Source organism: Prionailurus viverrinus, unplaced genomic scaffold, assembly GCF_022837055.1.
Source record: "Prionailurus viverrinus isolate Anna unplaced genomic scaffold, UM_Priviv_1.0 scaffold_33, whole genome shotgun sequence".
In the NCBI taxonomy this organism is placed as follows: Eukaryota; Metazoa; Chordata; class Mammalia; order Carnivora; family Felidae; genus Prionailurus; species Prionailurus viverrinus.
This window is the reverse complement of record NW_025927604.1, coordinates 7,288,343-7,303,834: the sequence shown is the minus strand read 5'-3', so window position 1 is coordinate 7,303,834 and position 15,492 is coordinate 7,288,343. Positions and strand designations below refer to the sequence as shown.

Sequence of the window (15,492 nt, the reverse complement as noted above, 5' to 3'; positions counted from 1 at the left end):
GGAGGGTGTGGGGGGAGAAATCACTGGATTTTTTTCCAATGAATCCAAATAATTCCCAGAGCTCATACAAGACACCAGCTGCAGTAGAAAGACTTCATAATACTGGGGGTATTGGATAGAACTTTCTGAGGGAGTATACCACAGTAGCAGGGTTAGGTTAGTCCCAGAATAAAGGCCTTAGACCAGCAATGAAAAAGCTTAAAAACAAGCTTCTAAAGGATCAAACTGATCTCTAAATTACCTAATTATACACCAAGACAAAGATCCAGTATTCAACAACATAAAATTCACAATGTCTGCATCCAGTCAACAGTTACCAGGCATGAAAAGAAGGAAAATATGACACATAATGAAGAGACAAACCAATCAATAGAAACAGACCCAGCAATAACAGAGACAATAGAATAAGTAGACAAGAACCTTAAAATAGCTATTATAAATACTGGCAATATACTCAAGGACGTAAAAGAAAACAAGCATAACAAGGGAAATGGAAAAAATAAAACTAAAGTGAAATTTCTAGAAATGAAAATAAGAAGGTTCTGAAATCAGAGCCACACTCATTGGGTTTAACAGCAGATTAGACATTCAAGAAGTAAAGATCAGGGAATTTGAAGACATGACCATATCCAAAACAAACACACTGGGAAAGAAGATATAAAAACCAAACAAACAAACAGACCAAGAGCCAGAAGCCTTAGTGAGCTGTGGACAATATTAAGTGGTCTAACATGGAATTAGCATCCAAAAAAAAAAAAAAAAAATCAAGGGGAGGGCAGAAAAAAATATGTAAAGAAATAATGAAGGAAAAATTTCCAAATTTGATGCAAACTATACACCCATAGATCTAAGGTCAACGAACCTCAAGCATAAGAAACATAAAGAAAACCACGCCAAGGCACATCGTAATCCAACTGATGAAAAAAAGTGATAAAAAGAAAATCTTAAAAAGCAGCTAGAGGAAAAAAGACACATTACATAAAGAATAGAAAAGACAAGAAGCAGAAATCAGGCAGGCCTATATGTGACAAACCCACAGCTAACAGCATACTCAACGATGAAAAGCCAAAACCTTCTCCTCTAAGATCAGGAACAAGACCAGGATGCCCACTCTCACCACTTTTATTTCACATTATATTAGAAGTCCTGGCTAAAACAATTAGGCAGGAAAAAGAAAGAAACTGCATCAGATCAGAAAGGAAGAAGTAAAGCCATCTCTGTTTGCAGATGACATGGTACTATATATAGAAAACCCTAAAGCTTCCACCAAAAAACTATTAGAACGAGTAAAGAAATTCAGTAAATTGCAGGATACAAAATCAATACATGAAAAACAGTTGTGCTTCTATACACTAACAGAAAACTATCAGAAAGAAACGAGTTCTGTACACTGAAAACTATAAGACACTGATGAAAGAAAGTGAAGACAGAAGTAAATGGAAAGATATGCTGTGGAAGTGGGATAGAAGGATTACTACCGTCAAAATGTCCATATACCCAAAGCAATCTACAGATTTAATGCAATTCGTATCAAAATTCCAATGTCACTTTTCACTGAAACAGAAAAAAACAATCCTAAAATTTGTATGGAACCACACAAGATCCCAAATAGGCAAAAACAATCTTTAGAAATAAGAACAAAGCTGAAGGCATCACACGTTCTGATTTCAAACTATGTAACAAAACCACAGTAATCAAAACAGTATGGTATTAGCATAAAGACAGACACACAGATCAAAGGAACAGAATAGAGGGCCCAGAAATAAACCCGTGCATATACGGTCAATTAATTTACAACAAAGGAGCCAAGAATATCAATGGGGAAAGGACAGTGTCTTCAATAAATGGTGCTGGGAAAATTGGAAAGCCACATGCACAAGAAGGAAACTGGACCACTATTTAACACCATACACGAAACTCAACTCAAAATGGATGAAAGACTTAAATTTAAGACCTGAAATCATGAAACTCCTAGAAGAAAACATAAGGGGTAAGCTCTTTGACTTCAATTTGGCAATGACTTTTTGGGGTTGACAACCCCCCTCCAAAAAAAAAAAAAGGTGCAAAAATAAACAAGTAGGACTACATTAAACTAAGAAGATTCTACACAACAAAGGGAACCACCAACAAAGTGAAAAGGCAAGCTATGGAATGGGGAAAAAATATTTGCAAATCCTGTATCTGATGAGGGGTTAATATCCAAAAAAATATAAAGAACGCACACACCTTCATAGCATAAACAAAAAAATCTGATTAAAAAAGGAGCAGAGGAACTGAAGAGACATTTTTCCAAAGAAGATATACCAGTGAACACCAGGTACATGAACAGGTGCTCAACATCACTAATCATCAGGGAAATACAAACTAAAACCACAAGGAGATGTCACCTCACACCTGTTAGAGTGGTTACTATCAAAAAGACAAGGTAACAAATGTTGGCGAGATTGTGGAAGAAAAGGGAACACTTGTGCACTGTTGGTGGGAATGTAATTTGGTGCAGCCACTAAGAAAAATAGTACGGAGGGGCGCCTGGGTGGCGCAGTCGGTTAAGCGTCCGACTTCAGCCAGGTCACGATCTCGCGGTCCGTGAGTTCGAGCCCCGCGTCGGGCTCTGGGCTGATGGCTCAGAGCCTGGAGCCTGTTTCCGATTCTGTGACTCCCTCTCTCTCTGCCCCTCCCCCGTTCATGCTCTGTCTCTCTCTGTCCCAAAAATAAATAAACGTTGAAGAAAAATAGTACGGAGGTTCCTCGAAAAACTGAAACTGTAACTACCATACGATCCGTCAATTCCATTTCTGGGCATACACGCACAGGAAATGAAAACACGGGGGCGCCTGGGGGGGTCTCAGCTGGTTAAGCAACCAACTCTTGGTTTTGGCTCAGGTCACGGTTCATGGGATCGAGCCCTGCATCGGGCTCTGTGCTGACACTGCAGAGCCTGCTTGGGATCCTCTCTCTCCCTCTCTCTGCCCCTCCAGCGCTCGCTCTCTCTCAAAATAAATAAATAAACTTAAAATAAAAAAGTACGCTGGACACCAGAGAATGGGAGCAGGGAAATACAACACATGAGGTGGACTGTGAGAAGCTGAAGATGAGTATTAGGAGTTCTAGAACAATCTCACACATACAAAGCCCACAGAGCTACGGTTAATACACTGATGGTGGAGAATAGAATCATAAAAAAAAAAAGTCAATTCAAAGAAGGCAGGAGAACAAGGAAAAAAATGAAAACTAGCTGGGACAAATAACAGCAAGGTGGTAGATGTAAACCCAATCATATTTATAATTACATTAAATGTCAACGGTCTAAATGTAGAATTATTTTAAAAACATGTAATTATAAGGCAGAGAATATGAGACTACATAAAAAAAAAATCAAGACCACCACATTCTGTCTACCGGGAAGCCACTTTAATTTTTTTTTTTTAAAGCGCCAGCAGGCATGAGCGTGCATGGGAGAGAGAGAGAGAGAGAGAGAGAGAGAGCACAAGCAGGGGAGGGGCAGCGGAAGAGGGAGGGAGAGACTCCTAACCAGGCTCCGAGCTCAGCACGGAGCCAGATGTAGGGCTCAATCCCACAACTGTGTGATCATGACCTGAGCCTGGATAAAGAGCTGGATGCCCAACCAAGTGACCCATCCAGGCACTCCCCAGGAAGCCACTTTATTTATTTGTTTGTTTGTTTTTAATATTTATTTCTGAGAGAGAGAGAGAGAGAGAGAGAGAGAGAGAGAGAGAGAGACAGAGCGTGAACAGGGCAGGGGTAGAGAGACAGGGAGAGACAGAATCCAAAGCAGGCTCCAGGCTCCAAGCTGTCAGCGCAGAGACAGACACAGGGCTCAAACCCACACAAACCACGCAAGATCGTGACCTGAGCCGAAGTCGGGTGCTTAACTGACTGAGCCACCCAGGTGCCCCAGAAGCCACTTTAAAAATAAAGATGTAGAGAGGATAAAAAATTTGTTTAAGATATATTAGGCAAATAATTTTTTTAAAAAATTGAACTGGCTATATTAACACTGAACAAGGTAGATATGAAAGCAATTCTTATCAGGGGTGGGAGGGGTGGGAGAAAGGACGTTCCATAGTGAAAAGAGTCAATTCATCAAGGCAAAATATCCTAGTTGTTATGCACCTAGTACCTGAGCTCCCAAATACTTGAAGCAAAAACTGATAGAACATGAAAGAAAAGGTGGTCATCATGGTTTTAGATTTAAATACGCCTCTCATGGTAACTGATAGGATGAGCAAAAATTAGTCTCAGAGTAAAAGTAAAACATGCAAGTAAACATTAACTCATTTTGCTTCTTTTAAAAAAATTTTTTTAACGTTTATTTTTTGAGAGAGAGACAGAAGCGAGTGGGGGACGGGGAAGAGAGAGAGGGAGACACAGAATCTGAAGCAGGCTCCGGGCTCTGAGCTGTCAGCACAGAGTCGGACACGGGGCTCGAACCCACGAACCGTGAGATCATGACCTGAGCCTTAAGTTAGACCCTTAACCGAGTGAGCCACCCAGGAGCCCCTCGTTTTGCTGCTTAATTTACAAAAGATTTATTAAGTCTCAAATTATAAAAACTCAGGGGGGGCAGAGAACAGTCTAGATTTGATACAATAGTGAGAACATAATATTTCAGGCTGAAAACCCGAATCACCAGCAGATATAAACGTGGCTCTAACAGTTGCAGGCAATCCTTCCCACACTGCCTATGAGGGCAAAGCCACTCTTAGCTAAAGGCTTAAGCCGGTCTTCTGGGAAACGTAAGCCACACTGGCTACGACAACAGCAGTTTCTTGATTGTGTGCCCTATGTCACTCTTGCAGTCATTTACACATTTGGCAATAAGGGGACCTATTACTATTCGAAAGGACAAGGTATATATTTTTCAAAATAATTATTTTTTATGGAGTGAAGTTTGAGTGTCTCTGTGAGTATAAAGTGAAACCAAATTTCTAAATTCAAAAGGAAATTGCTGGTTAGCCACCACTCCCAAGCATATAAACTCAGCCCAGGAAGCAATATCCTCTGCAAGAAGCTGCATTTATGGTAACCAAAATTAGAAAACACTATACGGAAAAGCAAGAATCATATCCATGAACTTCCTGGCACCTCCTTTCAGAAAACGTAGAAATGTGCATATTCAAAGTGGGTTTTGTTCTATTTATTTTTAACAGAGTTTTAAGATGAAAATTTTAATTTCCAAAAATGGTACATTTTTTTCCCTCCCAGTAGCGTGAGGATAACCCTTCATCTTCTCCTCAGAGGAAAAGCTTTTCCATCCTGAGACCTAGAAGGCGTGTCCATTTCAACGTCTGTGATTCACCTGCACTTTGAATAGATGTCAAATAATCCTCACGAAAACCCTAATGAAGTAGGTGTTTACTTATTCCCAAATCACATCTTTTCTTAGGCCTGTTTCCTTATTGAAAAACTAAGAAAAGTGGACTAAGTGATCTACAAATTTTCCTCCAGTTTTAATATTTCATGATCCATATAAAAGATCCCAGTGTCTATTTCTAAGAAGCTTACGATGTGGTTAGGGAGTTAAATACAAGTAAATAATTTTAGGCACTAGCAAAAAGTACAAATAACCTCAACCAAGCAAAATTATCGACATAACTTGAGTGGTGAATGGTTCTGAGAAATCAGGTTAAAGCCCAGTCAGTTAGAATGTAAGACACAGAACATACTGAAGATTAAGGAAGACGAGACAGAAAGGGAGAGGAGACGGAAAGAGGGGAGAAGTGGGGGGTAGGTGGAAAGAAGGGAGGGAAAGAGAGAGAGAATTTTTTATTACCGAAGACTACACTGGGGTGATTAATGCAAAAATGCTGAGTTCCATTGGTCCCTCTAGAAAAACCACACAAATACAAAGACACAGACTGAGAATTACCAAGCTAAATGTCTTTTCCTTTCAGTGGAACACTTGAACAAGGCTCAGAAAACTAACCATGAACAAATTTTTAGCAGTTAAATTTGAAATTACTAATTAATGAATTATACAGATTTTCAAATCAATTATTTTTTTGAGGTTTATTTATTTACTTTTGAGTGAGAGACAGAGAGAACAAGCAGGGGAGGGGCACAGAGACACAGAATCCAAAGCAGGCTCTGACAGCTCAGAGCCTGACACGGGTGTCAAACCCACGAACTGTGAGATCATGACCTGAGGTTCGTGGGTTCGAGTCCCACGCGGGGCTCTGTGCTGACAGCTCGGATTCTGTCTCCCTCCCTCTCTGCCCCTCCCCTGCTTGTGTTCTCTCTCTCTCAAAAATAAATGAACGTTAACAACAACAACAAAAAACGATGAAAACCCCATCAACCTTGAGTGCAGGCTCGTTCTGAAACTAAAAACTTGAGACAAACAGGGCTCCTAAGGTGGTAGGAACATCTTCTACTTTGTAAATATCTCCCTGACTTTACTCAAGTTCAGTTCCTCCACCACACCTCTGGCAAATTAGCTGGGGTCTGGAGTGCGGACTGGAAAAACAGGATGTGTCCTCTTGTCCCCAGTCCTCTAAATAAATTACCACAACCCTCCAGTCACGGAATGAATAAGTCACAGGAAGAAAACGTACGGCATAGGGACTACAGCCGGTGATATTTTAATAGTGCTTGTAACGGGGCGCCCAGATGGCTCAGTCGGTTGGGCCTCTGACTTCGGCTCAGGTCATGGCCTCACGGTCCGTGAGTTCGAGCCCCGCATCGGGCTCTGCGCTGACAGCTCGGAGCCTGGAACCTGTTTCGGATTCTGTGTTTCCCTCTCTCTGCCCCTCCCCCGCTCAAGCTCTGTCTCTGTCTCTCTCAAAAATAAACGTTAAAAAAAAATGTAATAGTGCTGTATGGTGACAGATGGCGGCTACGCGTGCGGTGAGCACCGCGAAATGGACAGACGTGCCGAACCACCACGCTGTATACCTGACACTAATGTCACACCGAACGTCAACTGTACTCAAATTTAAAATTTTTTTTAATTAAAAAAAAAAATACGTGATCACAACCCCGCCCAATCGGAGAAACAGACTAACGTGCCTTTTCATAAAGATCCGTCTCTCAGGAAGGCCAGCCTGTGCTTCGTGGACACATGACCCACACGGGCACTTCCAGCCCAGATCATCCTCCCGTCAGACCCCCTATCCCCTGCCTTCCGGTTTCAGGTGCCATCTCCACCACAGGGCCACCTCTCGGTTTTGGTAACCAGTCCGGAGCTTCTTCGCTGCCTCAATGACCTACTTCCACTTCCTGTCCCCGCGTCTCATCCAATGCTCCCTGCGTGGAGGGGTCCCACATTTGTCTCGCTCCAAACTAAGGCTACCTTGGCCATGCTGGACTATGGTCAGAGTGAGAGTGCCAGGCAAGTTGCCTGATAGCTCTGTGCCTCAGTTTCCTCATCTGCAAAATCAGGGTAGTAATAATATGTACTTCACAGGATGGGCCTGAATAATCAAGGAGTTCATAAAATACGTAAAACGGGGCCTGGTACATCATGAGTGCTACCACTATTATGATTTCTTCTTTGTCTCTTCCAGGTTCAGTGCCGCCTACAACCATACCCTCCTTCCTTGTGCTGCCCGTGGACGCACACCCCCGCAAGTCCAAGTGCACGAGGGACTCGTCTCCTCTCTCCTGGAGATGGAATAAACGGGGACGACACAGAGGCAGCACGGGGAACCCGCCTGCAAACTTGCTTCCCCTCTTTAAATCCACAGGACCTGCTCCTGCACAACTGGTTCTAAAGTGGAGCCATTTCTGGTTTAAAACTCTAAGGTTCCCTGCAGATCACTCGTAGTGACCAATATTCTAAATTCAATGCAGATGTAAAATGTTACGGTCTTGTGCAAGTTTGTTTATCTGCATTTCCAATCATCCATTCGCTTCTGGCTCAATGCTTCAAAATCAGTACTTCACATAATTGTGTTTTCATAGCACCTACTTCAGTGTTTCGAGGAACCGGCGTGAAAAGGAGGGCAGAGCGGCAGCGAACAGAGCCCAAGATGACACAGTGAGGAAGAGGCTGCCAGTTCGGTAGCTCCAAGCCGGAGACTGCCGACTGTATGGCCTTGGCATTCGTTCTGTCTCCCCGAGCTGTTTGCTGAGATGTAAAGTTGGGATGACAGCGAACCAGACTTATGCAGGGGTTTAGTAAGGATCACAAATGTCTCTCGAATGAAACCACAGACGATGTAAGGTGGTGAAGGTTGGGAAGGCTATAACAATAATTCCTTAAGTGGGTAAACAGACGATAATAGTTATAGTTAGGATCCTGCAAACCTTCTGATGAAGAACAAAGAGAAGATAATCTGAGCACTATAAACAGTGATAAAGACTCCTAATTAAAGGGACAGAAGCCCTTCCACGGGAGACATCTGAAGACGGATCTAGAAAAAGACTAATAAGCAAAGCACTGAAAATTGCACCTCTTGAAACAAGGTAATAACTTTCTTCTCTTTTTCTCAAAAGCAACATAGTAGGCAAATAACAAAAAACATTTTTTTAACTTGAGATTACCTAAAGGTCTCTACATAACACTTCTAAAGTTCAGTCTTAACAATATACCTATTGGCAGTACGCACACCTCACACTATAGCTGTCTTTTCAGGATACCCTAAAGGATTAGAAGAAACCACGTGAGGAAAATAAATTATGACAAACGGGCAGAACAAAAACTAGATGCCACTTTTTAGAAAACTCCCAGCACCAAATAATAAGTCAGGAAAGGAATACAAATCACCATACTGTTTTTGTGTCTTATTAGTGACCACCAAGTAAAAAAAGAAAATAACTTGCCTCTATAGCAAAGATTCCTTTGTCACGCCCATATAATTTCATCTCTTCTGGAAAATGCTGGAAAGCATTTACGTAAGGAACATGTCCCTCTTCAACAAATCTGTATTTTGGAAAAGAAAGCTTCAGTAAGGAGTACGTACTGATTCCGCAAAGTGGACAAAAGGGCCGAAAACATCGTATTTCAAAGACAAGGTAAGACTCAGTTGAGAACGTCGTTTCTGCCACAAGATGATCAATCTGAAAATGTCAACGATTCTCTGTGCCCACGTGTGGAGAAGGCATTCAGCCAATTATCTAACGATCTCTTAAGCTCCTAAATAGATTAAGTCTTTCTAAGAAGTATGTGTCCTACTTGTCAACTCACCACCAGGCTTGCAGACACGGCATATCCTACCCCCCGCTCCCCTCAAAGGATTAGCGTCTGCTCTTTTACGTGTTTTTTGTTTTTTGTTTTAATGTTTGTTTATTTTTGAGAGACAGAGGGAGACAGCATGAACGGGAGAAGGCAGAGAGAGAGGGAGGGAGACCCAGAATCAGAAGCAGGCTCCAGGCTCTGAACTGTCGGCACAGCGCGCGACACGGGGCTCGAACTCATGAGCTGTGAGGTCATGACCTGAGCTGAAGTCGGACAGTCAACCGAATGAGCCACCCGGGCGCCCCAGCATCTGCTCTTTTAAATCACTTCCTCAGGGAGACCTTCCTGGACCCATTTTCCTCATTAGAACAGCTCCCTTGTCTACGCTCCTGTCACCAGGACCTGCCACTGGAAATAATTAAGGGAAGGGACCTTGCCCATTTGCTTATCACTCCACCCCAATGTCCAGTACCCGGTAGCCGATCAAATATCTTGAGTAAATTATTGAGTTGAAGAAAATCGCACCTATATATGTATATAAATACACACACATATTTATTTACAACTCATTCATTAATTCAACAGAAATTTATCGAGAACTAAAACCCAGCACTATTTGAGGCTGTGGGCACATAGCAATGAACAAAACAGGAAAATACGCTTGTTCCCGAGGAGTTTTATGTCCCGTGAAAAGAGAGGACAAACAAAACAAACAAATGGGATCTACAGTCTGTCAAGTAGGAAAAGATGGTAAGGAGAAAACCAAAGCAGGGACGAGCGCAGAGTGAGGCCTGGGGTCTTGCAACCTGGGCCATATATACGTATGCACCTGTTAGACTTTTAAAATAGGAAAATGGTTAAGGAAAAGAAGATAAAGACAGGAATAAATTAGTATACAAATGTTTTGGGTCAAAGTCTCTGCTGTTGCTAGAGCTAACCTGACATCTTTAGCCTTTTATGTGTTAAAGAATATTGATTCAACTTTAGTTTCAGATTAAAAATGTGATTTAGGGGCACCTGGGTGGCGCAGTCGGTTAAGCGTCCGACTTCAGCCAGGTCACGATCTCGCGGTCCGTGAGTTCGAGCCCCGCGTCAGGCTCTGGGCTGATGGCTCGGAGCCTGGAGCCTGTTTCCGATTCTGTGTCTCCCTCTCTCTCTCTGCCCCTCCCCCGTTCATGCTCTGTCTCTCTCTGTCCCAAAAATAAATAAAAAACGTTGAAAAAAAATTTAAAAAAAATGTGATTTAACTTTTTAGTCTACTGAAAGTTGAGAATTAAGTAGTATGTAAAAACGGTGCTTTGTGGGGGTGCCTGGGTGGCTCAGTTGGTTGAGCGTCTGACTTTGGCTCAGGTCATGATCCCACGGTTCATGGGTTCAAGCCCCACGTCGGGCTCTGTGCTGACAGCTCGGAGCCTGCTTCGGATTCAATGTCTCCCCTTCTCTCTGCCCCTCCCCCACTCGTGTTCTCTTTCTTTCTCTGTCTCTCTCTCAAAAATAAATAAACATTTTAAAAAATGGTGTTTTGTGGAGTTTAATGATAAAGCAGGCTTCTTTGGAGCAGCTCTATAGGGAAAACCACCCTCACCTAGTGTTCCTTCATTTCTTTCATTTACAAAAAGTGTTTGTGCATAGTGATCGGTATTCAATTATTTTGGAACTACATTCTTGGTTTTTTATATACAGGGCATATTACATGCTTATCATTTTTATAACTATGTAGTATTCCATGATGTGAATATATTCTTAATTTATGTAGTCATCCCCGCTATGTGATAATACATTTACGACAGCCCTGGGTGAGGGTTAGTTCAGAGGGAATAAGACCTGAAGAGCCCCCACCATGGTCCTAGCAGGACAGACAGATGGCTGTGGATGAGCCAGTACAGACAGTGCCGCAGTGTCCTACAGAGGCACACGCTCAGTGCCGTAGGAGCACAGGAAGGAATATAAGCCTGACCAGGGGAAACCGAGACATCTGCACAGAGCAGGTTTTGGCCATCTGGGGTTTTAACAATCTTCACCATTTACAAGAGTGCTGCTCATGACCTCTTTCCAAGTTTTGTGGGTTTTTAATTTTTTTCTTTTAGAAAAATATAGAACTTTTCCAAAAAAAGAGATACTGAATCAAATCTCTGAACAATCTATTTCATCTTGGTAAGTATATCAGATCGGTCTCTGAATCAACCCAGGAAGCTGACGGAGGAATTGCCAGAGACCAAAAGCCTCCCATATGCCCCTCCTGACCACGTTCCCTGAAAACAGAGTCTCTATTTATAATTGGGAGGTGGTATTTTCCAAAAGTTTTAATCTGTGACAGGTTGGAAGTTTAACAAATTGGTTCTCCATCACAGATCATTTAAGAAGTAATGCATCGGCGTTAAGCCGGGTCCACCTGCAAAACATCCGGAGCCCATGCACCGTGTTCCATTTCTGTTGCCACCACCCTAATCCAAACCACTGTCTCTTGCTTGAAATATAGCAAAAGATCTCCCAGTCCCTCTGCTTCCACCTCTGCCTACCTAGAATCCATTTTCCTCAGAGCTGCCCGAACGGTTAGAAAACGTCTCCCCTGCTAAAATCTTCCAGGGGCTTGCTATCACACTTAAAAGCCAAATTCCTAATGAGTGTGGGGTTTCCTTCCAGAGTGACGATTATCCTCTGGAAATAGAGGTGATGGTTGCACAACCTTGTAAATATACTCAAAACCCCTGAATTGCACATTTAAAAGGGTGAACGTTATTGTATGTGAATAATACCTCAATAAAAAAAAAAACCAAACTCCTACCCTGGCTTACAAAGATCTGGTCCCTGCTTATTATGTCCCTGTCCTCACCCTCCTACGACTCCTTCAAATTCTTACTCCCGTCACGCGGGCCTCCTCTGCTCCTTAATCACACAGACCGTGCTCTTGCTTTGGGCCTTGGCACTGACGACCTCCCTCGACCTGGAGTTCTAGTATCTCTGATACTCACTGCTGCTCTACTCCCATTCAAAGTGCTTCTCAGTGAGGCCTTCCCTCATGGCCAGTCTACAGTAGCCATCATCTGACTGCAATCTTCCACACAGCACTTCACTCATCATTTTTCATTTATTTCAATATTCATCTGTTTCCTCCTCTGGTCTTGAACTTCACGAGAGCAGGAACTTGTTCTGTATGGCTCACAACTGTAATTCAAGGGTCTAGACTCTAGAATAACCCCTACGTCAAGTAGGTATTCAAGAAATATTTGTGGAATGAATGCATGTTGGCTATTTTTATTACTATTGTTATCACTGGGGTAGTAGGCAGGCTTCTTTAAAGGCTGCCTTAAGATTTCTGAATTTATTCTAAGGACTACGGATGCTGCTAAAGGATTAAACCAAGCAGTGACACATAGGATGAGTATAAGAAATATGGGTACTGGGGCCAGGCTACTAATAATGTATTTCCTTCAAATCAATGTTCTTTAAATATTTTTCCAAGTTTGGCAGTAGTTCTCCAGCTTTAGCATCCATGAGACTCCCCAGGATGGCTTATTAAAACAGAGGCTACCAGGCCCTACCCCCAGAGTTTCTGATCCAGAAGGTTAGAATGGGTTCGAATTTGGTTAGAATTTGCATCCCTAACAAGTTCTCAGGTGATGCTGTTGCTGCCGGTCAAGGGACCACACTTTGAGAACCTGTGACTTGGAGCTCCTTCTCTGAGAAAAATAGAGAAAGAGGATCAGTGGCAGCTATCTCCTTTCCTGTTGCCCCAGGTAATTAGGCTCGGTTCCCAAATTTGTATGTCCCACAGAGCAAAATAAAAGCCTTCCAGCCAACTAGATCCAATCTCTTTGAAGGTACTTCAGAAATCTCCTTTAAGGGAGGGGAGGGAGGAGGGAGAAAGAAGGAGGGAGAGGGAGAGAGACAAAGGTGTAGGATCTTGCCCCCATCCTTCCAAACACATATAATATTCTCCCTAAGAGGAATTACCGGTGAGTACTATTTTCTACATCTTGTGAGATCTCTAGCAGTCTTGTTACTCCCTTATAGATTGCCCTGGGTAGCCGGACGGCCCCTTTACTCAACTGGGTAGCTGGACAGCCCCTTTATCCAACTGGGTAGTTGGACAGCTCCTTTACCCAAGTGGGTAGTTGGACAGCCCCTTCACCCAACTCTAGCGACGTGACTTGATTGTTGTTTCTGGGTTATCGAAAGGAAAATAGAGAGACTGTAGACACGGGACCCCCTTGGGAGGTTGCTAAGTAATCCACGTGGATTCCAGAGGGGATGGGGAGAAATGTGGTTTCAAGTATGACTGACAGGATGTAATGACTGACTGCAGACGTGGAGAAAGGAAAGAGTCAAGGATTCTGAGGTTTCTGGATAGGAAGAAACGGAGTGCATGGTATTTACGAAGGAAGAAAACATGGAGAGAGAGCTGAATGAAAGACGAAACTCTTTCCACCATGCTGATTTTGAGATACCGTAAAGACACCCCAGTAGTGTCCAACAGGCAACTGTATGTATGAATAGATGGGTCTGACCCTCACTAGACAAGTCTGGGCTGCAGATATAAATTTGGGCGGCGGCATCATCATATAGATGGTAATTAAAGCCTTGAGAGAAGATGAGATCACCCAGTGAAGGCATATGGAGCAAGGTGAGGTTTTTAACTTAACAGTAAAATTCACTGAATAATGGACTATCTGCATGCGGAGTTAATCACCCCTGAGAAAAGCCTTGTTATTTGGTTGATGTGGCCAAACTCAAAGGCACTATCATCATTTACTGGAGACATTTTATTTAATCAAAGGGCCTAGTACCGATGATGGTGATGAAGACAACGAAACAATAATAACTAGCATTGAGTTCTTATTATGTGCCAGGCACTGTGGTGAGTGCTTTTCGTGGACTGCTCATTACTGGAAGTGGTTACAACTCTGTGAGGTAGATATTATGATTATTAGCTCCGTTTCACCAGTGATGAAACAGAGGCAAAGAAAATTTAATAATTTACTCAAGGTCACATATAAGTGGCATAGCCAGGATTCAAACCCAGGAGTCTGGTTCTAAACCTATGCTCTTAAAATCACTCTACACACGGATTAAACCTAATGCTATTGTTTAGAATATATATATATAGGGGGTGCCTGGGTGGCTCGGTCGGTTAAGCGTCCAACTTCAGCTCAGGTCATGATCTCGTGGTCCGTGAGCTCCAACCCCGCATCGGGCTCTGTGTTGACAGCTCAGAGCCTGGAGCCTGCTTCGGATTCTGTGTCTCCCTCTCTCTCTGCCCCTCCCCTGCTCATGCTGTCTCTCTCTCCATCTCAAAAAAAAATAAATAAACATTAAAAAAAAATAGAATATATATATAAAGCAAGAGAGATATTAACACGCTAATGATTTTGGCACATCCTCTATTTAATGAGAACGGCTTACACACAATGCCCTAATTTACTCATTAACTATAAAACACTGTAAATTATCTTGAAAAATGTAAATACTGGCCATTTACTAACAGGTTTTCCTAATAGTTTTGTTTTCAATTTATCTTATAAACACAGACAACCTATATTTTAGCTTTTGACGGCACCAATGTATGCGTTGGAGTAACTGCTAGTAACCATATTCGCCAACGTAAAGGTCCTCTGTTCATCTTCTCTCTTAGAAATGCAAAATACTTAATACCACTACTCAGGTACTTAAGTGTTACTTTTCATCTTCAGAGCATTCTACTCACAGTCGATAATTAATTTTCCAACACACCGTGTAAGGTAAATACCATCATTTCACTTATATAAAGAAAGAAACCCAGGAGATGAGCCGCCGGCCCAGGGAGGGTTACAGTTCAGAATTGGAACCCAGGCTACCCAATCTTTCCGTTCTCTTCCTCAATTGAAGCCTCCTTGACAAATTCAAGATATCCAAAGGCTGTCCCCCCGTTCACACAGATAATCAGCAAAGACATCATCCTACGAGAGGCCCGGCTTACCTCAAAAGATCTGAGAGAGTAACTGTCTCTCTCTGCCACAGCAGTGACAGGTAGCAGAAGGCAAGTGTCCTCGGCACCGTCATCTTCACGATCCCCTTCTCCTTTCGTAGCGAATATTCCACTCCATCAAGAGATCCAGAACAGATGGAGGCTGTTTCTTAAGAGATAAATGGAGATTTTTTTTTTTTTTAAGAGCAAATAGCTATTTGGACAGCCAAAGAAGAAAAACCACAAAAAAATCCGAAGAGGCATTTTCAATATCTTAAAATCAAATTATCATTGATACAATCTTTACAAAGAGCAACTGGCAAAAAAGAGCCATGATGGTTTAGAGAAAATTGGCCAAAAAATTGGCTAAAAATTGGTTTAGAGAAAGTTGGTTCTTTATGGAAGTGGG

The 15,492-nt window shown here is 42.4% G+C and overlaps 1 protein-coding gene across 3 annotated transcripts in view; it reads right to left on the bottom strand.

The window, feature by feature from the left end:
• Nucleotides 1–15,492, bottom strand: part of TAF1B (TATA-box binding protein associated factor, RNA polymerase I subunit B) — a 68,454-nt gene that overhangs the window by 29,511 nt on the left and 23,451 nt on the right. For 2 of the 3 annotated variants that reach the window (XM_047845220.1, XM_047845222.1), the window contains 2 exons: nt 15,096–15,252; nt 8,785–8,884 (listed from right to left, as the gene is read on the bottom strand). In XM_047845220.1, the coding sequence (XP_047701176.1) occupies nt 8,785–8,884; nt 15,096–15,252 (257 nt within the window). The remainder of the gene's footprint in view (nt 1–8,784; nt 8,885–15,095; nt 15,253–15,492) is intronic. The other variant, XM_047845221.1, reaches the window with a different exon arrangement.